Genomic DNA, 25,480 nt, shown 5'->3' with positions numbered 1-25,480 from the left:
CATTTTCTTTATCCAGATTCAAGATCCAGCCCATATTATGGCTGGCACTGGATCCAAATCGGGATCATCTAGTGGGTTTTCCATGAAATCACAGCTTCAAATCACTGGTAAGTCATTTAAAATTATATATCCCTTTCTGGTTAAAAATGTAAAAGTAAAAAGCGTTTTTCCCATAATGAAAGAGTAATTACTAGTATGTTGCATTTCAGCAAGTTTTTAGTAGTTCAAAACCAAGAGAAATAGCAAAATAAAACTAATAGTTTAATGCAATCATGAATTGGCAGAAATTCTTCTGTTTTATTCAAAATTTCATCTAAAATGCATTTTGAAATTATACATTTTCATGTAAGGAAGGAAGAAATTATTTTTGGATACTGTTAAGTCAATTGTACAGAACAGTTTTCTTTGAAATGTAAAAATGTAATACAATACTGCTTTCTGTTGCTAACACTTCACATAATATCAAACTTAACAATTTCACATAATCTTTTTACATCTCAAGCTAAGTTAATTTGAACTACTGTTCATTAAATTTGACTTGCTACTACTTTGTTAAATGTTTTCATGGCACCATTATAAAAGTGTTTTTAGTAAGTATTGATGACAATATTACTATAATTGGGGACCTGTAGATTGCATATGAATGGATTTACATGGCATGCTTTTGCTTTTTGTAGTGCCCTACCAACAGAGCATCTGTTGAAACTTATTCATCAAGTTTTCTTCACTTTCTAACTGACAAATTTTACTGAAGTGTCAAAGCTGAAGCCTGAGAATGCAAGATCTGTGGATATATGCAGGTCTACGTTTAGAAGCATTGAGGGTAAACTTTATGCAATAACTCTGCATATACCCACAGTTTCCACACTGAGGGTGCAAAGTTGATATTGTGGGGTTGAAAAGAATTGTCAAAAATAGATGGGGAGACTTTAGTCTAAACAGAAGTTTGGAAATGAACAAATTATGTTGCCCTTAACTATCACACTGAGGTCACAAGCTTGTGGTTTTTTTTCTCAGTGGACCATGAGGCTTTAAGAAAACCCTTGTCTATACAGACCGATATTGGCAAGAAGACTTGTAGAGGTTTCAAAGGAGGTACATCCTCTGCGTAGCTAAGGATTAAAGTGGTGATGCCTGTCTAAGGTTTGCTCCTTTAAAGGCCTATAACTCTCGTAAAGAAAGCAGAGTTAAAGAAATGTCTCATGTTCAAATGGAGACATTTATGATGGTTGATTTTTAATTTCTACAAAAGTTCAACCACACTTCTAGAAAACCATTTCCCTTGCAGGCAGGCTTTATCTTTTTGTAGAAAGTTCTGTAACCAAGTCTCCACCTGCCCTATTCTCATCTCTCCATTCTGCTGTCTTCGTTAGGTTTAAATTAACTTTCAGATTGTCTCTGTAAGTAAAACCTTGAAAATAGGTACACAGCTGCTGATATGTGCTGCCTCAAACTGGATCTTGATGTCTTTGAGGTAGATCATGATGTTGAGGCATGAAATGCTGTAACGCTGAAGTAGTGGAGGCATCAGGGGAAGGGAATTCATGAAATTAATTCTAGATAACTGAAGCTAATTTCTGAGTGCTCATATAAATAGAGAAAGAGTTTCCGTTGGGAGCAGTTCACAGCAGTTTATACTAAGCTACTTCTCTAAATCTCTAAAGGAGCGTAGACTATAAAAGGAATCTAGGTAGATTAGCCACATGGACTTGAATTAGTTATCTTTTTTTAAGCATGTAGAATAGCTGATCTGAGATGGGTGTTGAAAATACAGGAGACCAGGTTGACATTTGTAGCAACAGAGCAGAGTTACTTGGCTGATTAGAAATGATCATGTATTTGTTTTAAGTTTTGTTTTATGAGCTTAGTGCTGTCAATGAATCTAAGAACGCTCCTCATCAAGGAGTCAAATAGACTGGGGTAACTGTTGGGGTAACGTGTGTTTCTTTGGCTAAATGGAGGCAACTCACAGTGTTTGACAAGCCAGGACCATTGCAGTAAGTTATGTTGAATGTTAGAAAAAAATAATTACAAAAAATCCAGATTTATGTTGCTGCCCAGCCATTAATACAAAGAGTATATTTACTAACACGAGAAACGGTCTAGAGCTGCAAGTCCTGTCCAGGTTTTGTTGCAGAACAGCAGGTAGTTATTGGAACTCTGAATTGTGCCTTTAGTTAGCTTTTCTGTAATTTTATTTTGTTACAGAAAGCTTAACACAAAGTTCTTTCTGTTAAAGATCTTTTCATCAGAAGTTGTGGCAGTTGTCCAAGATTGCTTAATGAGGACGATGGATCGTATTTTGAGCTTTTTAACAAGCAACTGTAATAAATTCCAGGCATTTTTCTGGCTGCCGATAAGGAGGAGGAGGTTCTAGAGGATATTTTGTACTTTCAACACTAAAGTGCTTTTGGAATCTTACACTGATAATTATCAATGATAGTGTCTGATGGTATAGAAATACTGTTGCATGTTTTAGGCTTTTGTTTGAACTATAGCATTGGACAAAATGGTCTGAAATGCAAGAACATATTTGGAAAAAAGAATGTGTTTTTCTCTGCAGCATTACTGTCAGGTGTCAATGACCTGGTATTTGAATACTGAAGTACCCAGCTGAAAAATACTTTTAGCGGTTGAAATACTTAGTCAGTTATATTTTTTTTCTCTTTCTTAACAGTTATTTCAGCAAAACTGAAAGAAAAAAATAAATGGTTTGGACCTAGCCCTTATGTGGAAGTCTCAGTAGATGGACAGTCAAAGAAGACAGAAAAATGCAACAACACAAGTAGTCCGAAGTGGAAACAGCATCTTACAGTGTATGTTTGGTGGTTTTGTTTTCCAGTTTGAGCTAAATTAATGCTGTGATTCGTTTGATGATAAAACTGGCAGTGCCATGCACATTTTTTGTTGCTGCATTTAAGGTTACTTTTTCATGGTTGAAAATTGTTGCTGTTCTTTGTGCAGCACTGTGTGGTCTAACCTTCGTCTTCCCCCATAAATTTGTTTCTCTGTCATAAGGCTTCTGAAAACTCGAGGGAATATGAGGGGCAGGTGAATATTTTACCTCTAAAAGTGACTTTCTAGAAGCAGTTTTGAGAGTATATTCTTAATTGTAATATCATCAGCGCTTTCATAATGCTCATCTTTCCGCTGTTGTCAGAATACTTTTGAGAAAGAAAAAGAAAAATCCCCAGACTTTTAGGTTTTTCTTAGTACCAGGAGAGTTGCTTTATTCTCCAAGGTTTGCTGGCTTGCATACACCATCTCAGATGCAATCATCTTCCTGCACAATACCTAGTAAGATTTAGCAGTTTTGAAATGAGCATGGTTTGGTTCAGCTTGTTTGGGGGGTAGAGGGAAGGGAGTAATTGCTCTGGTAAAAGTTACTTCTGTTATCCTATGTTTCTTCTCCAGTGAGGTGCTCTCCCAGTACATAACTGCTGACAAGGGTTTAGGAGTGGAGGGCCTCACAGCACGGGTCATTGAGAGCTTTCAGGTTTAGAGAGAAGCTCAGCTGACAGCTTCTCTAGGAACAGGTCCGCACCATCTCTGCCACAGGCTGACCAATTTGAACAGCCTATGTGTTTGGCAGAGGTTCCAATGTTGTGGTTCTATCACCTAGTCAGATAAAAAGATTCTTCAGAGAGAACTTTGTTGTTTGGACTATGTAGAGGCTTACATTGCCACAGTTTGTACTGTGTCTATGCTGTGGAAGACATTGCTTCAGGTTATTAGCACCAGATTTTTGTGTCACAAAACCAAGTAACTGTCCTTTAAAAAAAAAAAAAAGACAAGCCTGAGGAAAGTGAAATGGAGGTAAAAATAAAAAAAAAATGAATTCTTCAAATTGTTTGATTTGGAACAGAGAGAAACTGTTGTGGTACTTGGATCTATAAGGGATCTATAACGGATCTGTTTTCATAATAAACCTGGAGCCCATTCTCCAAGAATGTAATAAAAATGTCACACTGTGTAAATAATACATCCCACTTCTGAAAGTGGTGAGAGAACTTTGTGACATGAGTCAGCAACGTGCCCTTATGGCTATAAATGTCAGTGTATGCTGGGGTGCATTAGAAGAGTGTTGGCAGCAGGTCAAGGGAGGTGATCCTGCCCCTCTACTCAGCCCTGGTGAGGCCACACCTGGAGCATTGTGTCCAGATCTGGGCTCCCCAGTACAGGAGGGACATGCAGCTCCTGGAGTGAGTCCAGAGGAGGGCTGTGAAGATGATTAGAGGACTGGAGCACCTGTTATATGAAGCCAGGCTGAGAGAGCTGGGCCTGTTTAGCCTGGAAAAGAGAAGACTGAGGGGAGACCTCACTAATGGGTACAAATATCTGGGGGGAGGGTGTCGAGAGGATGGAGACTGTCTCCTTTCAGTGGTGACCAGCAACAGGACGAGAGGCAACGGGCACAAACTGAAGCACAGGAGGTTCCGGCTCAATATGAGGGGGCACTTCTTTACTGTGAGGGTGACAGAGCACTGGGACAGGTTGCCCAGAGAGGTTGTGGAGTCTTCTTTTCTGAAGATACTCAAACCCCGCCTGGATGCCATCCTGTGCAGTGTGCTCTAGGTGATCCTGCCTGGCAGGGGGGTTGGACCAGATGAACTTCAGAGGTCCCTTCCAAACTCAGCCATTCTGGAATTCTGTGACTTGTTAAGTTGTGGAAGAATTGTGATGTTCTTTTTGTCTCTCTATATATGTTCTACAGCCAGAAATGTACTAGTAAAATGTTAGATCATTTTATATATATATATATATATATGTGTGTGTGTGTGTATATTTTTTTTTTCCACACGATTCAAGTATGTAGCAATTTATCAGGAGAACATTCATCTTCGCAAAATACTTGAAATAGTTTAGAACAGTTTTGAGTACTATCCTTTTTACAGGATGTACTAAAATTTTCAAATAACATTTTCAGAAGGGAAATTTTGCTGTATTCCCTCTGTGTAGAAAATTCTCATGACAAGGTATACAGATGCTGAATATTCATGAGATGTGAACCCGCAAGAATCAGTCTTTTTTTTCTAATCTTGGTTACACAGTTGTTAATTACAAACTAGTAGTCTTTCTATAAGTATTTCCCTTAAAACGATAATAAAAAACGTACTCACTCTGTGAACAGTCTTGCAACACATTTTATTGATGTCTCTCTCCTATATGAAAGAGAAAGTAACTGTGTACTAAAACTTTATAATTTAAAAGGGTTTAATGTTATCACCGTGATTTCTTTGAAACTTAAATGTTATTTAAAAACAGTTGTTTTAGATTATTCAGTTCAACCAACAAGTGCCTTTACGTAATATTCAACCTTTTCTTTTCAGAATTGTCACTCCTGTAAGTAAATTAACCTTTCGAGTCTGGAGCCATCAAACATTAAAATCTGATGTCCTTCTGGGAAGTGCTGCTCTGGATATTCATGAGACTTTGAAATCAAACAGTATGAAACGTAAGTATAAGTTTGAGTGCTGTGTGCAACTCTCTGAAGACTACATGGGCCTCAAGAATTCCTTTTGTTGCTGCAGATTGCATTTATGAGCTTCCTCAGGCTTTTTCAGTGTTATCTTTCTTTGTTATACACAATCTGCTATGGTGTTATTGGAAATGTGGTATTTTTCATTTTGCTTTTGTGTACAGGAGTGAAGGCTTACTTAAAGCATTTCTTTTTTCATAGTGTAAAAGCTACAACTCAGATACATTCCTAGTGCTAGACCAGGAAATGTGTGAAGCTTTGTTATTGTTGTTCTAAATAGTGTTTTAGGGGCATGTTGCATGAAAAAGCATCTTAAAACAAGTTAGCCTTTAGGCAGTATGTGCATCCTGTGAAGGTTCAAAGCAGAATACAACACATCCATTACAGTATTTGTGTTGCTACAGTATATAGCACCGATGTGCTCTCATACTTGTGTTCTGTGCTTTTAAGATGTCTTTGCTTTTGTAATTTCAAATGTGGACACTGTAAATGCGGCATGTTGATAGCAGTGTAACAAACTTTTCTCCTGATAGACTGTTACTGTCCTGTTGATTATGGGTAAAAATTGCCTTGGGTAGCTACATTGTTCTGTATGACACTTGATATCATGCTGTATCACTGAATTTTGTTTTGGGCATGGTTATTTACAGTTGAGTTTCGATGAAAAAACATGAATTTTGTTTTGGGCATGGTTATTTACAGTTGAGTTTCGACGAAAAAACATGATGTACCAGAAAAATGTCTTTGGTCTAGGGATGTGATGCAAGGTTTTCTAATGTTCTAAAAATATTCTAAATGCAAAATTGCATGTCATTAGATAAATTTGAAATGCTGTAATCTGAAGATAGAATTGATATCTGCTCTGAATGAAAAATGAGGTGAATTACATTTCCTAACTATAGGTTTTTGAGGACAGGTGTACTAATTGCTTGAGTAGTGTGGGCAGAACCTGGAGACTCGATTTCTGTTGTAATGTTAACCCTTTCTTTAGGCAGCAACAAGCTTATGCTCTACTATTCCCATTTTTATAGAAATAATATCTTTTACTGATACGTGGAAATGATTAGCTTTACCACACAAAGCATAAAAAAATATGGAGAGTGTGAGCTATGATAACTGTGGTCTGTGATTGTCTTCTTAAATTAAATGTACTCCTTCGTTATATAGTAAGATAAACTCCCACTTTTTTTCTGTACTTTTTCAGTTGAACAGGTAGTGGTGACATTGCATCTTCTTGGTGACAGAGAACCAGCAGAAGTGGTAGGAGATTTGTCTGTCTGTCTAGATGGGATGCAGGTAGATCCTGAGCTCCTAACCAATGGTGATGCCTCAAGTACAAGGAGTAAGTTCAAATGTACAATCTACGTGTAGTGTCTGGTATACAAAGCTTTTTCTGCTGGATGTTTTAACACAATGTTGTAGTAATGGTTTTCGTTTTTTTTTCACTTCATATTTGTAGAGACCGGAACTCCTGTGTGCTTTATTTTGAGGTGGAGTCATAGTCCACAGCAAAGATTATCAGCATTACTGTAATGCAAATAAGATCAGAACATTTCTTTTCTGGACTTCACTAACTTTTATCTAGCAATTCCAAACTGCTTTTATGCCTTGTTTTAATGAAAACCTTTAGTTTCCCTCGGTTTTTCATAACATCATAAGCAGAAAATCAATATAAAGCAGGTTAGTTTAGTCTCATAAATATTCCAATGGCTAGGAAACAGTATTTTTTATTATCTTTAAATATCTCATTTAATTTAAGTAAATGCTTTCATAGATTTTGTTACCTCTGGAGTGCTGCAGGGTGAGACTCACTATTCTTTCTGTTAAGTTGATATCTTCAGTCTCAGATAACTAGTATGATAACTGAAAATCTTGAAGTAAAATGTGTAATTAGACTAAAATAAAAAGTAAGAGATTTTAGTTCCATTGGTGCAGAACAGGCAAAAGAGCATGTCTGAGGGTAAATGCACAGTGCAGACTAGAAACATGTAAAGTGACTAGCTACAGCAGATAGCTTCTCCAAAGCTAGAGAAATAAACTAGGCAATTGATTGGCTTGTTCAAGAAAAGCAGTTTTTTGGGCTTCTGTTTTTTTCTTAGGTTTGTTTGTTTTAAAGGACTAAATGAGGTTGATTTCTGATTTCATCCAAGTATCACAGGAACGCTGAGTTAGCACACCAGGCTTTTAACCATTATTTCTTAAGGCTTTTGTTTTTTCTGTAAAGAAAAGCCAAATACTTGGATTGCGTGGGACTTCTAGAGCAGGGCTGAGGTATGTTGACAGAAGCACCTGGTGAAAGTAACAAATTTTTCTCAGATGAAATATTGGAAGAAGTAAAAGCATGGATGAAAACCATTTCCGTGAATTCATCTACTGAGAAAAACATGCTACTAAGTAGAAAAAGTCATGCAGTTAGTTGAACTGAGTACTATGTATAGTTTTGGGCTCTACAGTACAAGGCAGATGTTGACATGCCAAGCAGAAGCTCAGCAGAGGGTTACCAGGTCATCTGGTGACTGGAGCAGATGAGGAAAGAGTGAAATCTTAAGAAAATGTAGTCTAACACATTCTTATTTTACAAAACTGGAGGTACTGATAGGCAGATACACTGTTTACTGACTAGCATTTTAAGTTAAGATTTCTGTTTCTGTAATTAAAATCATCTCCTTGTACAGCACATTAACAGCATTTTATAATAAACAGCCTTTACATCATAGTCTTTATCTTAGATTTGTAGTTAGTTCCCATCAGAACTGATAACTGATTCTCTTGTTAATTATATTCATTTAATTCTGTGGAAATAGTGTTTGTGCTGTCTGTATGAATGAGTAGTTCAGCGTTGTATATTCAAGCATTGTGAGTACTGGCACAAAAGGCAAATATTTGCAAGGTAGCTGAATAAGCAGTTGCAAAACATTTGCAGATCTAGCCTGAGTTGCTGTAATTCTGTTAGGAGGGCAGCCAACTTCTGTACCTGCTTGAATGCCTTTATGCTAAACAATTTACAGAGAAAGGGAAGGGTCCAGGCTGGATAGCCCGAGATAGCAAAGTCCCTGCTGTTGTTTGCTAGCCAGTCAGATAGAAGATTTTAAAGAAGTTGTTGCCCTAACTGCTCTGCATATCAGCAAAACAGGGTAGAGAATATGAAAAGGAAGCTCCACTTGAAAAATGGAGAACGCTACATGATATTGTTACAAAGACAGAAGACAGTGACCTGTGTGCATTTAGCAATATTCATACAGTGGAATGAAGTAGTGTTTTAACTTCCAAAAAGTGGAAATATTGCTGCTTTCATGCTTCACAGCAGCAGTGCATTAAAAATCATATAAAGAGAGATGAAAAATATATAGTCTTGAAATAAGACAGAAGATAAATAGCACTTACAGTGCATCACCTCCACGTTTGAGAGAAATCTGAGCATTTAAGACTGTTTTGTTTTGTATTCTTGGAAATGATTTAAAGTGTTGCTCATACTACTGTTGTCTTTTTCTTTCTGTTATTTAAGGTCCTGTACAGAATGATAGCTCCAGAGCAAGGAATGATACACGGTAAGATTTTTTTCCTATTTTTTTTTGTACTGCCTTAGTGCTTGCATTTCTGAATGAGGAATTGTCTGTTTTACGTACATGATGACTGAAGAATTTCTGAGTGTGGACTGCAACAGTATCTGTTAAGATCTGAGCATATCCTTAAACAAAAATACTATACAATTGTGCATTCAAATATTAAGTTTTTTCTGTATGAACCACATCTAGCTTCAGTTTGCCTCCATACCTGACTGATCTTTTGTGTTTTTATCCCTTTGTGTTCCTCATCTCCTCAAAAAGCTTCATTCCATGAAAAAGTGTGCTACAGACGTAACATATTCTTCAGCCTTATAAAGGCCTTAAAAGAAATGCCTTATGGATTATTTAGTTTTGTTAATATGTATCTTTAAAAACAATATATTGTGAGAATGCTGGCTTTGAGTTTGGCAGTTACTCTTTAAAGATCTTTTCTGTGTTTATCTGTTTCATTTAAAATATTATAAAATTGCATGGACATCTTTGGCATCAGAACAAATGCTTTGGTTTGGTTGTGTCCACTAGCAAATCTAGCTACCCTGTTTTTACAATTAATCCCAGTAATAGTTCATTCTCTGCTTACCCTGAGCCACACCAAAATTGCTGGAAGGGGTACGTGCTGGCTTTAATTGTTCTTCACTGGGCACTTTGAGCTATTGCTGTAAGGTGCATGCATATCCTGCTGTCTCTTTTGGGAATGTGGCACCTGGAGCTAAGAGTGCTAACAGCTATGGGACCAGTGATATTTTAGCTGCCACAGTGGCATACTTTGTACATTTCTGCCTTAAAGAGGACTGAAGTACATCTGATGTTATACTTACTCTCATACATCAGTTTGCATTTGTAGTTCAGAAAATGTGAACCTTTTCACATACATTATTCTTGGATTTATAACTCTTGTGAAAATTCTTGAGCTCAGTGCAATTTTTCAGTATCACAGGCAAATTCTGTTCTGTTTTGAGGACATCTGGTTGAGTGTGAGCTTGACTGGCCCCACTGTGAGGAACTAGTTCAGAGAGTATAGTAACAGTATACTTCATTTTTTTCAAGGAAAACTAGCAAGCTGCAGTTTAGAACTAGTCTAAAAAGGAGTTGTCTTACTCCAAAGTACAGACTATTTCTACTTTTAATGTCTGCTGAGTGTAGCCTCCATTTTTAAGACAAGGGTCCGTCTTATGTACTAAAGTAAAAAGTTGTCTTTGAGATTTGTTTAATCTCCCAGTGATTAACCAAATTGTTTCAAAATAAATTATAATAATAAAAATCCCACAGATGCATAAATACCACTGTTTTTTTTACACAGTTTTGTTTTACAACATGGAAGTATCAGAATTATATTTAGCCTTTTTAAGACAATACCAAAAGCTGTCTAATAACTAGTGTTTTACGGTTGATATGGGATTATGTACCATGCTAGTTGGTAGGATAAGTGTGACCATACTCAGTGGATTAACCTGCAACGAGAGCACCAAGCTGCTTTAATTAGTTTTCAGTACTACAAGTATTTTAAATATTTGTACAGTGCACAACGCTCTTGGATGACCTCTGGAGTAGCTAAGTTAAATTCCACTATTCTTTTATAGATTATAACTCACTGAACTGTGTAGGCTAGAGCCTTTCCGTAACAGTTTTATTTTCTATTTTTTATGCCCAGAAGAATGTTTTCATGCTTGAGTATTCCGAATGTCTGAGTGTATAATAGTATAATAATTGTAGTAACATGTGCATAGTTTTAGTACTAACCAGTGGGGTTTCTGGTGTTCATTAAAGGTTTATTTTCAGGATCATGTAAATGATCTGGAGTATGTTTAGCAGTGCTTATTGCTATATACATATGTTTGCTGCCTGTTCCAGGTACATGAAAAATAAAAGGTTATACTTGACTTTATTATTCAAACAGCAGCAGTGTGTTTTCTGGGACTGAGGAAAAGCTAGGTGGTAGTTCTTGCAAACTTCATGTCTCTAACAATTTGTACATGCTTTCATAGTCATCTACTTTAGGGTTGTTGCGGTATGGTATAAATTGTCGTATGTACCACACCTGCTATAGACCAAAAGTGTGTTTGATGCTGAGGTCAGATATATATGGTTCTGCTTGATCCTCTATGACTATGTGATTTAATTAGGCCTACCTACTGATACTTGTGTGTACTTAAAAGTATGTGATTTTAGAGGTATTGGGTTGAAACCATAAGCTGCGTTTTTGTTACTAATGGCCTGTGTATTTGACTTGTCAGTCCACTAGAATTTTAATAGATCTTTTTTATTTTGCTCAACATATATAATTCTGAAAATGTTTTAGATGTAAAGATGTGGATACGTTTAACTCTGCTCAAAGAGGCACAAATATATCAGAATGTATAACCGAACAGCACAGAATGGATGGGGACTGGTATTTAAAGTTCAGTGCTTGAAAAGTTGAGAAGCTTATATTAATTCACACCTGCTGGTCAGAATGTGAATGCTTAGTCCTAAATTCTCTAGCCATTTCCAGAACTGAGTTTAGGAAGAAATCTGTGTATACGTAGTTAAGTCTTCTAAAATTATCAAGCATTCTATGTATTCTAAGCATGTGCTCACACTGTGGAGCCAATGCACACAGGCTGTTCTCTGGTCTTAATCAGCTTCCTGTCTTAGAGATGAATGGCATTCACGGGAGGGAATAGCTGAGCAGCAAAATGCAGAAGGCCTAAAGGCAGTTGTATTGAGCTGGATAATGAAAAAGGAGATTTCAGCAACAGATGTTAATACATCTGTTGCACTACCTTTTCATCTGTTGATACCTTGTATCCATCAGAACATAAACTATCAATGTTTCTACAAATATATAGGCTTTTATAATCCTTATGAATGTAAAAACCTCACTTAGTAGTAACTACTACATTCTCATTTCTTTTATAAAGCTTGGTGTAATCACAGACTCTTAGTATAATTCTCCTTTCTGTCTTTTCCTGCAAAGGACCAACTCAAATGGCCTCGAAAACTCTGAAGATGCTGCTCCCAATGAAAACAAGACTGTTAATGGCAGTGATTCTCCATTACTCACAAATGGAAGCTGCAAACCTTCTAGACCTCCCAGGCCTTCCAGACCACCTCCACCGACTCCGCGCAGGCCTACTTCAGTAGCTGGTATGTATTCTAGGAGCAGGCATTCATTTCAAAGCTATCGATAAGCCACGCAGTGTTAGAATGAACGCAGCGATTGCTGAGGCATGTTTTTAACTACTACATTTTGTCACGGCAAAATTTTTGGCAGTAAAGTTCTAAAAGATTCTTTTTTCAGCTTGCATTCAATATATACTGTTTAGTCATTGTTCATATTGTTAGAAAATTCTTGCCTCCATGTGTGATAAATGATGATTGTAGTGATGCTGCTAAATGTAATGGAGACGGTGCCAAAAGAACACAAAGGAATGCTACTATTACATTCCATTAAGTTTAATAAGACTTAGAAAGAAATCTACTGAAGGACTCATTGAACTCCCTCAAGTAGATAATACTGGGTTTTGAAAGACTAGTGACTTGTTTTTACAATTCTAGTTAAATTCTTTGAAATAGCAGCACTTAAAACATTGATTACTCTTTTGCACGGAAACAGATAAATGTGTTTTATTTTATCCAATCATTTAAAAACTACAAAACTTTGAGATGTAGTACTGAGAAGTTAGTTGACAGATGTTTTCAGGTTAACTGTTCCACACCCATACACTGCCATCTGTTTCAGTGATCCCATTATCACAGTTGATGATAAATACCTATTCGGGACTGGAAACTGGACTATAGTAATTACTTTAAAAGCTAAATCTAGTGTAGTTCAGTAATAAGGCCTGACTTATATACAGCTTTTAATATCACCCAGCAAATGGCATCCAGAAAAAAAAATAAAACAAAGAAAAGCTGAAAGCAGTTAAAGAATGCATGTATTCTCCATCCCACACCCTTAATTTTTCCACATCATGTCAATCTTTCCTTGAAAATATTAATGCATATTATCCATTACAATATCATTGCAAATAATAAATGCAAAATTAATCAATGCAAGCAAGTAGCTTTTTGTTTATAATCATTTAGTGTTTACAGAATGCAGACAACTTGCTTTGGTAAATATAATTTATTTTAACAGTAATGTCAAAATTGTGCAGCTCATGGCTGTTCTTGGATTAAAACATTTTTGCAAACCAAGAGGAAGTTGCATTTTTAGTTCTTGTGTAAAGTGTGAAATGTGGCTGTATGCAGACTCTTCAAAATACACATTTTTGCATGTTTACTTCCGTGATTCAGAACTTCTGAAATAGGTTGCTGATAAGTAGAGAAATACTAATTAGTGTTTTTTTCCCTTCATGTCTTTTGATCTCTGACATTATAGCAAGTATAAATGGTCCTTCATCCACATCTACAGAAAATGATGGGGCCAGTGCAGGATCGCTGGCAGGTACAGCTGCAAGTACGTCTTCAGAACAGAGCCCTGAGGGGGCAACAGCTGCAACAACAGCTCCTGCAACTGCTGCACTCACCACGCCTCCAGTATCAAGACAAGTCCAGCCAGGAAATCCTCCAGCTCAGGCACTTACTACAGTCAGTCAAGGTCCTCTTCCACCTGGGTATGAGTTTAATGATCTTTTGTGCTGATTTTTCTCATTTGATTTTCTTGCAGTAGGTATACTGAAACATTCATAACATCTACCTTTTACTGTATAACAAAAATCCCCCAAAATGCTTGAAGTGGAAGTTCTCTGAACTGTTTGATCTAGTATATCTTGAAGCATAGTTTATTCAAGAAAGAATTTGAACTTTCAAGTATTTCTGATGCTTGTCATATGCTGCCGAGTCAGTGAAACATGGAAGTTTTAAATCACAAGGCAGCTTGCTGTCTTCAAATTGAAATGAAGTCAGGTAGTAAAATACTGGAGTGGATAAGTAAACGAAAAGCTATTATTGCAGGACATAATTTGCTGTCTTCCATTTTGGAGGTCGCAGCTCCTGGGAGTAGTGCAGGCGTAATGTGGTATTTTACATGCATGTGGAATTTGCCAGGTGATTGGTCTGTTGCCTGAAAGCTCTCATGTAGATTCTTAACTTTTTCTTAAAAAAATAAATAAAAGTTTCTGGACTCTTTGAGTGAGGGAAAGCAAAAGCTTCCTGATGTGAATGGTATAATTGGAACTGACTGCAAATTAAGTCAGGTAATAAGCGGTGAGAGAAATCTGAATAACCTTACTTACAGGATAACTGTGAAATATAAAAGCACTCTTGAAAACATCAGTTTTTGCTTAACCATTTTGATTTTGTTAGAAATGACAAATTAGTATGCTTCCTTCCAATGTTATATTTGATACAAATACAAGAGTAAGTCAGTATCCCAAATGCTGCATATTCAGAAAATACATCAGTGCTCTTGTGATGAATTCCGTGTATACATGATGTGTACAAAATTTGTATAATTTGGGGATTTAAGTTGAATGAATGTTATTCTAATGGGATTATGCTCCTTAAACGATACTGCTCAACACATAACTGAACACATATTAAATACTGAATACAAAATACTGCTTCATTGCTTGATAAGACTGCATGCATATACATGCATTTTAGCTTCAGTTTTCCAGAAACTGGAGGTGGTCATGTAGAAAGTTTTTCTAAAATATTTTTCATTTTTTATTTTTTTTGTTCTAGTTAACATAGAATTACTGCTACTATGGACATCATACCACTGTATATTGTACAGCATTTTGGTGCATATCATGTACCAACATGGTCAGGTGTTTTACATAGAAATAAGCATTTTATGAAAACAAATACTTCTCCTCTTTATACTGTATGCTTCATACTATACATGAATGGTTGGAGTACATTCATCTCGAGAAAAACAAAACTATTGTTTTATTTTCAGTTGGGAGCAAAGAGTAGACCAACATGGTCGAATATACTATGTAGATCATGTTGAAAAACGAACTACGTGGGATCGGCCAGAGCCTCTTCCTCCAAGGTAAGCCATGTAAAATCGTCTCCTTGCCTAGGGTATGTTTGGATTGGTTGTATCAAAAATTGACTGACACCTTACTAAAGCTAAAGAGCAGGTTTGTAAATAGCATTGAGCTCAAACAATTGCTCCAGGTTGTCTCCAAAGAGTTCTGCAATAATGCATAGTATATAGTGTGGAAAAGAGTTGAATGTTAAAGATAACAGAATAGGAATTTCCTGTCAAAGAATAAGTGCGTGCCTGTATGCTGAAAAATGGGTTAAAGCTAAAGACAGCAGACATCCCTGACAGTAGAAGAGAACCAAAACCACAGAAAGGTATTTTGGGATTAAGGTAACTATTAGCTTGAGCAAGAATGCCCTTGGTTACTTCTTTATCCTGAGGTTACTGTTTACAGTCCTTTGATCTTGCCTCAGGGTTCCCAGCTGCTAATTTACTATGCTCTTAAAAATCATCTTTGGTTATTAGGCTTTTCCAGGTCTTAGAACAACCAGTGATGTTAGTCTTTACATGGAAGTAGTATTCTTATTTGTTGTTTGTTTTTATTTTTTCCTGAAGTGAAAGGAAAAACAATTGTTTTATTGCACTTCATTCATACTCAGGTGGCTCACATGTTATGCAGAATTACAAAGTAAAAACACGTGGGACCCTAAAGAGAACTTGATTTTAAGGAATAAACAAGCTGGCAGACTGTCTCATAAAAAGGAACCTACCTGTTGTACTCAAGCTGTTTTAAACTCTAAGATGATTTACTATTGTTGTAAATAGTATTGATTTTATATGAACTGAAGATAAATAAAAACACACACCAACACCAAAACTTCATTTTCTGCCCAAACCGACTGATCTCCTCAGAAAGAGAATGAGGAAATCTTGCATTGTACAGCCAAACTGTCTGAGCTTTTGTTGTCTTTTTAGGACAAACCTGTAGACTTGCGAATTGAGTAGGATAAATGCCATAACAGTACAGTGTTGACAGTGGTTCGTGTAGCATTTAAAAAAATAGGTTTAAACCTTTCAGTGTTTAAAGTGAAAGTACAGTAAATAGAATGAGTTTGACTTGGAAACAAAATAAGTGATTCTCTTCAATTTTAGCTCTTTACACACAGTTTTAGTGGAGGGTAAAAGGAGGAAAAAAAACTATCTACTAATGATACCATGCTTTATATCCACTTCCAAACATACTGCCTGTTTTCCTAAATGTGCTTCTGAGCACTTAAAGTTGTCAACTATTGAGAACCGTTGCTTCTAATTTTATTTTTTTATTTTTTTAAAGCTGGGAGCGACGAGTTGACAACATGGGGAGAATTTATTATGTTGACCACTTCACCAGAACAACAACATGGCAGAGGCCAACATTAGAGTCTGTCCGAAATTATGAGCAGTGGCAGCTTCAACGCAGTCAGCTTCAAGGAGCCATGCAGCAATTTAATCAGAGATTTATATATGGGGTAAGGAGTACAATGCGTACTAATGCTGATAAAGGATAAGAGAAGTATCTTTTCCAAATTCTCAACCCATTAGTCTCTTTTCTAAATATTGAAACTATATATGTATTTGTGTTTTGAGAATGCTTGTAGGTGACTTTTCCCAGCAAAGACACAAGATTTTGTTATGGTTTATTCTTTGTGATATATAGTATCTTTACATTTGTTAGTATGGCATGAGCCTTGGTTCAGTAACCTTAGTTCATGTCCTTGCAATGACTGCAGGCAGTGTGATGGATTTTGTTTGTCAGCTGAATATATGTGGTGATCTTTGGTAAAATGTATGTATAATATTAACAAAAGCCAGTAGTTCAAAGCAAACTGCAGCGTAGTAATAAGCTGTTTTATTTAAATTGTGCCTTGCAATGGCCTAGAAGGAAGGCAGGCTCACAGGACATGTTTCAGCTCTGGGTAAAATAAGTGCTATGAAGGCAGAGGAAAATAACCCTTTCAGAATTTCAAATGTATTGTTTACCTCTGAATAATAGACTTTGGATAACTACATATAACGCTACTAGTTCATTAAAAACAGCATAGGTTCTAAATTTGCTGTATATATACAGAATAAAAACGCACCTCATAAATGGTGGTAGGGAGAACAGTACTGAATGCAGGACTGAAGTGATTTGCTTTCTGGTTGTTTTGGGTACTGTGGTACTAATTTCCCTTCTGTGTAGGCAGGGGCACTTCACAAAGAATAATTATTTTCTTGGCACTGCAGTTAATTAAGTATGCCAACGGCTATAAAATTAACAAACAGAAGAGCTGCGAATCCTTAGTACAAGGAAGCAGAAGAGCTTAAATAAAAGACGAATTTGTAATACAACATATGCCATCTCTGTGGAATAAAAAAAAAGTTGGCCTCTGATTATATGTAAAATTAACAAAAATGCATTTACTTTAATAATTTATGATGGCTATGTTAGAGCATCTGGAAGGCAAATGGATGGAGGCTAGTCATTAATGCACCATTTGTTTGTGTGACTTGCAGAACCAGGACTTTTCTTCCATGCAAAGCAAAGAGTTTGATCCTCTTGGCCCTCTGCCACCTGGATGGGGTAAGACTGACTTGAAACAGTGTTTTGTAATGCAGTATAATTAGACATTGAAGCATACTTCTGCCAAATTATCTTGTCAGCTGTTCTAGGCTAGTTTTATTTAAAAGAAAATCTAGATTATTTTAAAAATGAATTAAATCTAATCAAATGTGCTGTTAAAGCATCAAGTTCTGACAAGGATGTGTAGTTCCAAAGTAGATTGGAAACTACAAACTATTCTGTTTTGTTCCCAATAATTGTCATGTCATAATAGCTTCTTTCCCGCTATCATCCCATTTTTCACCGTTTTCATTAGGCAGGATTTACCCCTTACCCTCCTCCTGGGTATGTAGCCAATTCTTGGAGAATTCTGTAGCACTGAAAAGCTTTTATGATGACTAATCATTCCTTGACTTGTTCCCTCTCTCTGGAGTGAATTTGTTTGGTTTTGTAATTCACAGGGCTAACCTTTTACAATAAACAGATTTCTTAGTGTGTGTCTATGTACAAAAATGTAAGTGTAAAACTTTATTTCTGGTGACTATGAAGCTGCTGTAAGAATTCAGGGTTCATGATACATAGGCAGTGTTCTCAGAGTTGTTTAGTCTTAAAGCAAGTGACTATACTTGTCAGAATTAGAGCTGGGTTTGTCTCTTGCTTTTCAAATATAACCGTCAGTATTTTTAGTTCTGGTATTGATGTGATGTCATGCTATAAGATCATTGTGCCCACACTTGTGCTTTGATGCACTACATATGTAACATTTCAAGTAATGTTTTTGAGGCTGACTGCCCAGGAAGCAACAAAACTGAATTTCAACGTCATGTTGAATTCTGCTCTCAGTATAACTCCTATAGACAAGTGTCTGCTTCTACACTTTCCTTCTTAACTGAAGCTTTGTATTTGTGATAGTCAACACATAGCCAGTTTTTGTAATTTGTATTCTACATTTTGCGTGCTGCTTATAACGCTCTAAATAAAAATTGCATGAAGGACTGTTTCATATAGTTGTTAGTAGTCAGTGGTATTAAAATAGACTCCTTTTGGTGAGTTGACTATTGAGGAGTAATGCCAATGAAAGTGAAAAGATGTTGAGTCAAAGGAGGTATGGAGAACCTTGAAGACAGGTGAAACTGTAGCAGGCTTTGTTTATATTAATTTATTTTGTAGTCTCAGCAATACAGTAAGGGGGTATTGAAATTTGTTTTCATTTTGTATCTTTTCAGAAAAGAGAACTGACAGCAATGGCAGAGTATATTTTGTCAATCACAACACACGTATCACTCAGTGGGAAGATCCCAGGAGTCAGGGGTAAGAAATCAGTTGCAGCTTCATGTAAATCTGAAATGAAAATATAACAAGTAGTGAGATTGAGAATTAGGAGATGGTGCTTACAGCTAAAACATAGGCTGTCCTATACACGCTTGTCAGGCAGTCCTGTAAAAGGTACCAGATGAAATGGAAACTGTCAAAATAACACTTGGTAATAATACAGTTATCAGGAAAGTCTTTGTCACCAGCAGTAAGTTCATTCCCAGAACAGTTCATACTCTTTTTATAGAATAAGAGAAACTTGGATCATTGCAGGAGGGAGGGAAGTGTTTGTTTCAGCTGATGTGTTAGTGCAGAAGATCCTGCATAATTTGATTATTTATTAGACTGGCAGTAGCTAAGAGACAGAAGACAAACTCCAAAAGTTGCAGCACCTCTACTTTACCACTCTAAAACAAACAATAAAAAAGAAACAGAACTTGGATACTCTACAAGTATTGGATTAATAGATTACTGTTTAGTTTGGGATCCAGTTACTTTGACTCTGAGGTAGGAAATGTAGGCAGGAAATCAAGGGTGAAGGGTGTTCTATGTTTGAGATGAAAATTTCCACTTGGTGAAGCAAATTCATCTGTAATGAAATGGAATAAAATGAGGGAGAGTGGAAGGGTTAATAGACACAGCCAGAGATGACAGCCTTTCAACGGCTTTCAGTGACTTGAAGTTCACTGCAGCAGTTGACTGTACAGAAAGCACTGTTATTTTTAATAACCACCCAACAATCAAAAGTTCTGATTTCATAGCTGGAAACACTTTCCTGAAGTATATTTCCATGGAGGGAAGTCACTCTGAGAGCACTTCGATGGAGTGATAATACTCAGGTTTTCCAAACATATCAAGATACACTTATATTGATACCAAAATTGAGTTGGAAGTTGTCAAAAAAAACAAACTTGCATAAGATCAGTATTTTTATTGTCTTGATAATTTTATTTTTGTCATTCTGAAACTCTTTAAGCTTTTAGCTATTGTGATTGTATGTGAGGTACCAAAAGCTAGTTATTAGGGCAATGTCATCTTGAGAGTAAAAATCTAACAAAAGTTAGATTTTAGTTGCTGTTGCTTAAGTGGAGGAAACATAGAAACTTACAGAAAAATACAAGAATGTTTACCGATTTGCTGTTATTCTTGATAGTGCAATTGAAGGTGCTATTGTTTAAATAAACATTCATTTTGGTCCAGCTGAGAGCTGATGTGAAAATTTGAGGAAAAAAACGTGGAATAAATGTTGAAATGAAAGCTTCTCCGTCTGTAGTTTTCTAGATCTGCTAAATTTTTTACTGTCTCAAGTACTGATCAATTGACTTCATGTATTAAGTTCATAATTTACTATGTATTTTCTTGTACCCATAGTCAATTAAATGAGAAACCTTTACCGGAAGGCTGGGAAATGCGATTTACTGTGGAAGGTATTCCATATTTTGTGGATCACAACAGAAGAACCACTACATACATAGATCCCCGCACGGGCAAGTCTGCTCTGTAAGCGTTTTTTTAAACTATTTCTGAGCTCCTAAAAGTGAAGTTTAACATTCATAAGTTGTTTTTTTCTTTTGCCTGTTTTGTGTGCAGAAAGTGTTACGTGTATTAAAGCCTCTGATTTTTTTTTTTATCCACTGATAAGTGTCCCTGAAGATTACTGTTCTGAATACTTAAGAATCTGACTCACCAAGTAGTAGATAAGATAGGGGGACCATCAACACTTCTGATGACCAGATCCCTTCCTTCCACTTACTGGTCTTCATTTTTACAAGTATACTCCTCCTTTCTTTGATTCTTAGGAAACAGAATGGAGTTAAAAACAGAACTTAGCTGCAAGCTTAAATTACCTGAATGTCATCCCACCTTATTGTTAGTATCTTCTTTACACCGAATCACAGAATGGCTGAGTTTGGAAGGGACCTCTGACGATCATCTGGTCCAACCCTGCTGCCAGGCAGGATCACCTAGAGCATGTTGCACAGGATGGCATCCAGGCGGGGTTTGAGTATCTTCAGAAAAGAAGACTCCACAACCTCTCTGGGCAACCTGTCCCAGTGCTCTGTCACCCTCACAGTAAAGAAGTGCCCCCTCATGTTGAGCCGGAACCTCCTGTGCTTCAGTTTGTGCCCGTTGCCTCTCGTCCTGTTGCTGGTCACCACTGAAAGGAGACAGTCTCCATCCTCTCGACACCCTCCCCCCAGATATTTGTACCCATTAGTGAGGTCTCCCCTCAGTCTTCTCTTTTCCAGGCTAAACAGGCTCAGCTCTCTCAGCCTGGCTTCATACAACAGGTGCTCCAGTCCTCTAATCATCTTCACAGCCCTCCTCTGGACTCGCTCCAGGAGCTCCATGTCCCTCCTGTACTGGGGAGCCCAGATCTGGACACAGTGCTCCAGGTGTGGCCTCACCAGGGCTGAGTAGAGGGGCAAGATCACCTCCCTTGACCTGCTGCCAACACTCTTCTGAATGCATCCCAGGATACACTGGCCTTTTTGGCCAAAAGGGCACATTGCTGGCTCATGGTCAGCCTGCTGCCCACCAGGACTCCCAGGTCCCTCTCTGCAGAGCTGCTCTCCATCAGGTCAGCCCCCAGCCTGTACTGGCGCTTGGGGTTATTCCTCCCTAGGTGCAGGACCCCGCTCTTGCCCTTGTTGAACTTCATGATGTTCCTCTCGGCCCAACCCTCCAGCCTGTTGAGGTCCCTCTGAAGGGCAGCACAGCCCCCTGGGGTATCAGCCACTCCTCCCAGGTTTGTGTCATCCACAAACCTGCTGAGGGTGCACTCTGTTCCATTGTCCGGGTTGTTGACGAATATGTTGAACACTGGACCCAGTACTGACCCCTGGGGGACACTGCTAGCTACAGGCCTCCAACTAGAGGCACAACCCTCTGAGCTCTGCCATCCAGCCAGTTGCCAATCCACCTCACTGTCCACTCAGCTAGGTCGCATTTCCTGAGCTTGTCTATGGGGAGGTTATGGGAGACAGTGTCAAAAGCCATTCTGAAGTCAAGGCAGACCACATCCACCGCTCTCCCCTCATCTACCCTGCTAGTCATCTTACCATAGAAGGATATGAGATTGGTTAAACATGATTTCCCCTTGGTGTACCCATGCATACTACTCCTGATCACCTTCTTATCCTCCACATGCTTGGAGATGACCTCCAGGATGAGCTGTTCCATCACCTGTCCAGGGATGGAGGTGAGGCTGACTGGCCTGTAGCTTCCTGGGTCCTCCTTGCCCTTTTTGAAGACTGGCATGATACTGACTTTCTTCCAGTTCCCTCAGGCACCTCTCCTGTTCTCCATGACCTTTCAAAGATGATTGAGAGTGGTCTAGCAATAACATCAGCCAGCTCCTTCAGCATCCATGGGTACATTCTATTGGGGCCCATGGATTTGTGGGTGTCAAGTTCACTTAGATGATCTCTGACCCGATCCTTTTCGACCAAGGGAAAGTCCTCCTTTCTCTGGGCTTTCTGTCTTGTCTCCAGGGTCTGAGATTCCCAAAGGCTGATCTTAACAGTAAAGACTGAAGCAAAAAAGGCATTCAGCAACTCTGCCTTCTCCATATCGTTTGTCACAAGGACACCCGCCCCATTCAGCAGTGGGCCGACCGAAGAGGCCAAAGTTTGCTCTCCTGAAGTCCAGGGTTGCAATCCTACTTTTTGCCCTGCTTCCTCTTTGCAAGGTCCTGAACTCCACCATAATCATGGTCACTGCAGCCAAGGCTGCCCCCTACCTTCACATCTCCAACTAGTCCTTCCTCATTCGTTAGTACAAGGTCCAGCAGCACACCTGTCCTTGTTGGCTTCTCTACCACCTGTGTCAAAAAGTGCCATCAATGCACTGCAGGAACCTCCTGGACTGTTTGTGCCATCTGTGTAGTCTTCCCGGCAGATAATCAGTGTGGTCGAAGTCCCCCATGAGAACCTGGGCTGGTGACTGAGAGGCTACTTTGAGCAGTCTGAAGAAGGTTTCATCTATCTCCTCTTCCTGATAATTAATTAAATTACAATGAATTAGATACTGTTGGGAAAAGTACTGCATATGCGCTCCACAATTTACAAAACGGATTTTTTTAGTTAAAAAAAACAAAAACAACTATACCCCAAAACCAGACGAAGTGCATAAGAATCTTCCAGCCAGATAGCCTACTAAACCACGTAACTATATAACAAATAAATTTTCATACTGTTTTTTAAATTACAAAAACACTTTGGAAATTAATTTTTCTCCCTTTGGTTCCAGAGACAATGGACCCCAGATAGCTTATGTACGCGATTTCAAGGCAAAGGTCCATTATTTCCGATTCTGGTGTCAGGTACAAATTTATTTCTTGAGAACATTTGTTTGAATTTTCATTTTCTGTTTACTTTCTGTAAATTAACTATTCATTGCCCTGCAAATAAAATTAATCAACCCACTTAAAGTGAATTTAACCAGGAGTGAGCAAATACTGGGTTTGTATAAGCTGATATAAGTTGTAGGGTAACTTTAAAACTTTTTAGAGTAAAAGAAAACCTGAATTTATTTACAGTTTATTTTAGAAAGTACTAGGTTTCAGAATGTTGTTCTTTTTCTGCTCTTAATAAGTGAATATATGAAAACATAGTAGTTTTAAATATAATTAATATATAAGGTCTAGTTTCTATACAAATAAATACTTCTGGAAGAAACTGCAGGGCATTTGACACAGACCATACATGTCTAAACATTGAAGACTATATTGTGTTGTACTTTAGCATGTCCTAACATAATAGCATACTGCAATGTCGTTCTTGGTCCTTTAAACTCTATGAATATCAAAAGATTATGTAACTTGGTATCTAGGAAAATGTATTAGGTTCAAATGTTCCAGTTTTCAAGTGTTAATGAATTATACTTTGAAAAATAGCAGAGGATAGCCTAATTTTTCACGTTTACAGAATAACCTGAATTCTCTTTTATTATTATTATTGAATGTTGGAGTAGAAGGCCTTGCTGATTTAGAATATGTTATTTATCTTATTTTTTTTCCAATGTCTTGTAAAAATACAGTATTTGAACCTGTTCAAAGCAGGATATGGAGGCCTGTATACCTTTGCTGCAGATCTCAGTATTGGAATCGATTTTTTTCTTGGAGTAAATTAAAATTCAAGCATCTTGATTACTGACTGTTTTATGTGGATTAGTGAAATTTACCTCTACCTCTGAAAACAACACATTCAACAAACAACAGTTAAAACAATATGAGAAATATTAAGTGGTTGTAGATCTCACCTCTGAAAAATTTCATTTCAGCAACTGGCAATGCCACAACACATAAAGATTACAGTGAGCAGAAAAACATTATTTGAAGACTCATTTCAACAGGTATTGTATTAAAACATGTTAGTAGACATGAAAAGTTGAATCAAAGAAATTTGTCACTTGTCTTTCTTGATCCTGTGACATCTTAATAATGTAATTTTACTAGAGACTTAACAAAAACGAATACTTAGGATACAGTCATGCTTATAAAAAGATCATAGTAAAATGTCAAGTTCTGGCTCTACTGGCTGATTAATTGTGGGGACAGCAGTGGCAGAGCAACTCAGGAAGTTAGCATGTTTTGCTATGTTTGTTGACATGTCCTCCCCTACCATTTTTGTTATATAAGCATGGTTATGTACCAAAATATATTAAGTTGAGCTTACTTCTACTGTAGATATTACAGGTCTTTAAATAAGTAATTAAGTGGTTAAAAGAAAACAAAAACTAATAATTATACTTAGGTTATTAGCAGCAAAATTCTTAAGAATGCTAAGAGACCTAAATCGTGCTTAAATTTGTTTCTATACACTATTTTTAAGTGTTTTCGAATTCTACCTTTTTTTTTAATGTTCGCTGTGGCAATAAATTACTCCCCTTGCCAGTTAAATAGAAGATGAGAGCTACAGGGAACAATATGAAATTCCTATTGGCCACTTCTGTATTTTTCTGGTTTTAAAGAAATTAAGATGCAAACCTTATGCAAGAAGATAGGAATTTCTACCTTCCTCTGTCCCTAGCTGATCTTTTCATTTCTCATAGGAGTTATCAATTTGTCAAGTCAAGAAGTTAGAACATGTTGAATAATATGTTTTGAGACAAGAATATATATTCTTAAATAAGGTTTAATGCTTACTTATTCAAGTTACTGTAAACTGTCTTAGCAGAAACAGCAAATGCTAGTGCAGCTGGCTAGTCTTTTCTTTTGGAACACTCTTGTCTTCAAATAGAGTGGGTTAGAAGTAGATGAAATAAGTCCTGGAACTGAAAACTGGTTCCACCCTTATTTCTAAAATTGTACTGTGTCCTTTTACAGTAATTGTAAAGGTAACAATATTATAGTAGAAAGAGCCGAGAGAGATTATGTAAGCATGTAAATGTCAACAAACCGAGGTATATTTAGGAAAACATGGCACTTTGTCAATAATTTAGACTATAACTCAATCACACACACCTGACTTCTTTTTTTAATACTGATTCTTTTGTCATTTGTAGATATCTATGTTGGAGGTACAAAATCTATTGTGATGACAACTTCAGACATCTAGCACAGATTTTAAAATTTTTGATCCAAATTCTGTGCCTGTTATTACAGACAAAAAATGATC

The 25,480-nt window shown here is 37.2% G+C and overlaps 1 protein-coding gene and 1 long non-coding RNA gene across 9 annotated transcripts in view; one reads left to right on the top strand and one right to left on the bottom strand.

Moving 5' to 3' along the window:
* LOC310882731 overlaps positions 1-25,480 on the bottom strand; it is a 673,777-nt gene that overhangs the window by 628,030 nt on the left and 20,267 nt on the right. The window lies entirely within an intron of this gene.
* The window catches only part of ITCH (itchy E3 ubiquitin protein ligase), a 66,103-nt gene that overhangs the window by 26,588 nt on the left and 14,035 nt on the right, over positions 1-25,480 (top strand). For all 8 annotated transcript variants that reach the window (XR_014573115.1, XM_083801857.1, XM_083801861.1 and 5 more), the window contains 14 exons: positions 17-107; positions 2,678-2,816; positions 5,331-5,455; positions 6,684-6,821; positions 8,985-9,027; positions 12,002-12,171; positions 13,409-13,643; positions 14,933-15,028; positions 16,299-16,473; positions 17,501-17,567; positions 18,773-18,857; positions 20,232-20,360; positions 23,112-23,184; positions 24,144-24,215. Coding sequence is in view for 7 of the 8 variants with exons in the window: in XM_083801857.1 (XP_083657983.1) it covers positions 38-107; positions 2,678-2,816; positions 5,331-5,455; positions 6,684-6,821; positions 8,985-9,027; positions 12,002-12,171; positions 13,409-13,643; positions 14,933-15,028; positions 16,299-16,473; positions 17,501-17,567; positions 18,773-18,857; positions 20,232-20,360; positions 23,112-23,184; positions 24,144-24,215 (1,617 nt within the window). In the remaining variant the exon portion in view is untranslated. The remainder of the gene's footprint in view (positions 1-16; positions 108-2,677; positions 2,817-5,330; positions 5,456-6,683; positions 6,822-8,984; positions 9,028-12,001; positions 12,172-13,408; positions 13,644-14,932; positions 15,029-16,298; positions 16,474-17,500; positions 17,568-18,772; positions 18,858-20,231; positions 20,361-23,111; positions 23,185-24,143; positions 24,216-25,480) is intronic.

The sequence above is a fragment of the Anser anser genome (assembly GCF_964211835.1).
Source record: "Anser anser genome assembly, chromosome: 16".
Lineage (NCBI taxonomy): Eukaryota > Metazoa > Chordata > Aves > Anseriformes > Anatidae > Anser > Anser anser.
This window is presented reverse-complemented; position numbering and strand designations above follow the sequence as displayed.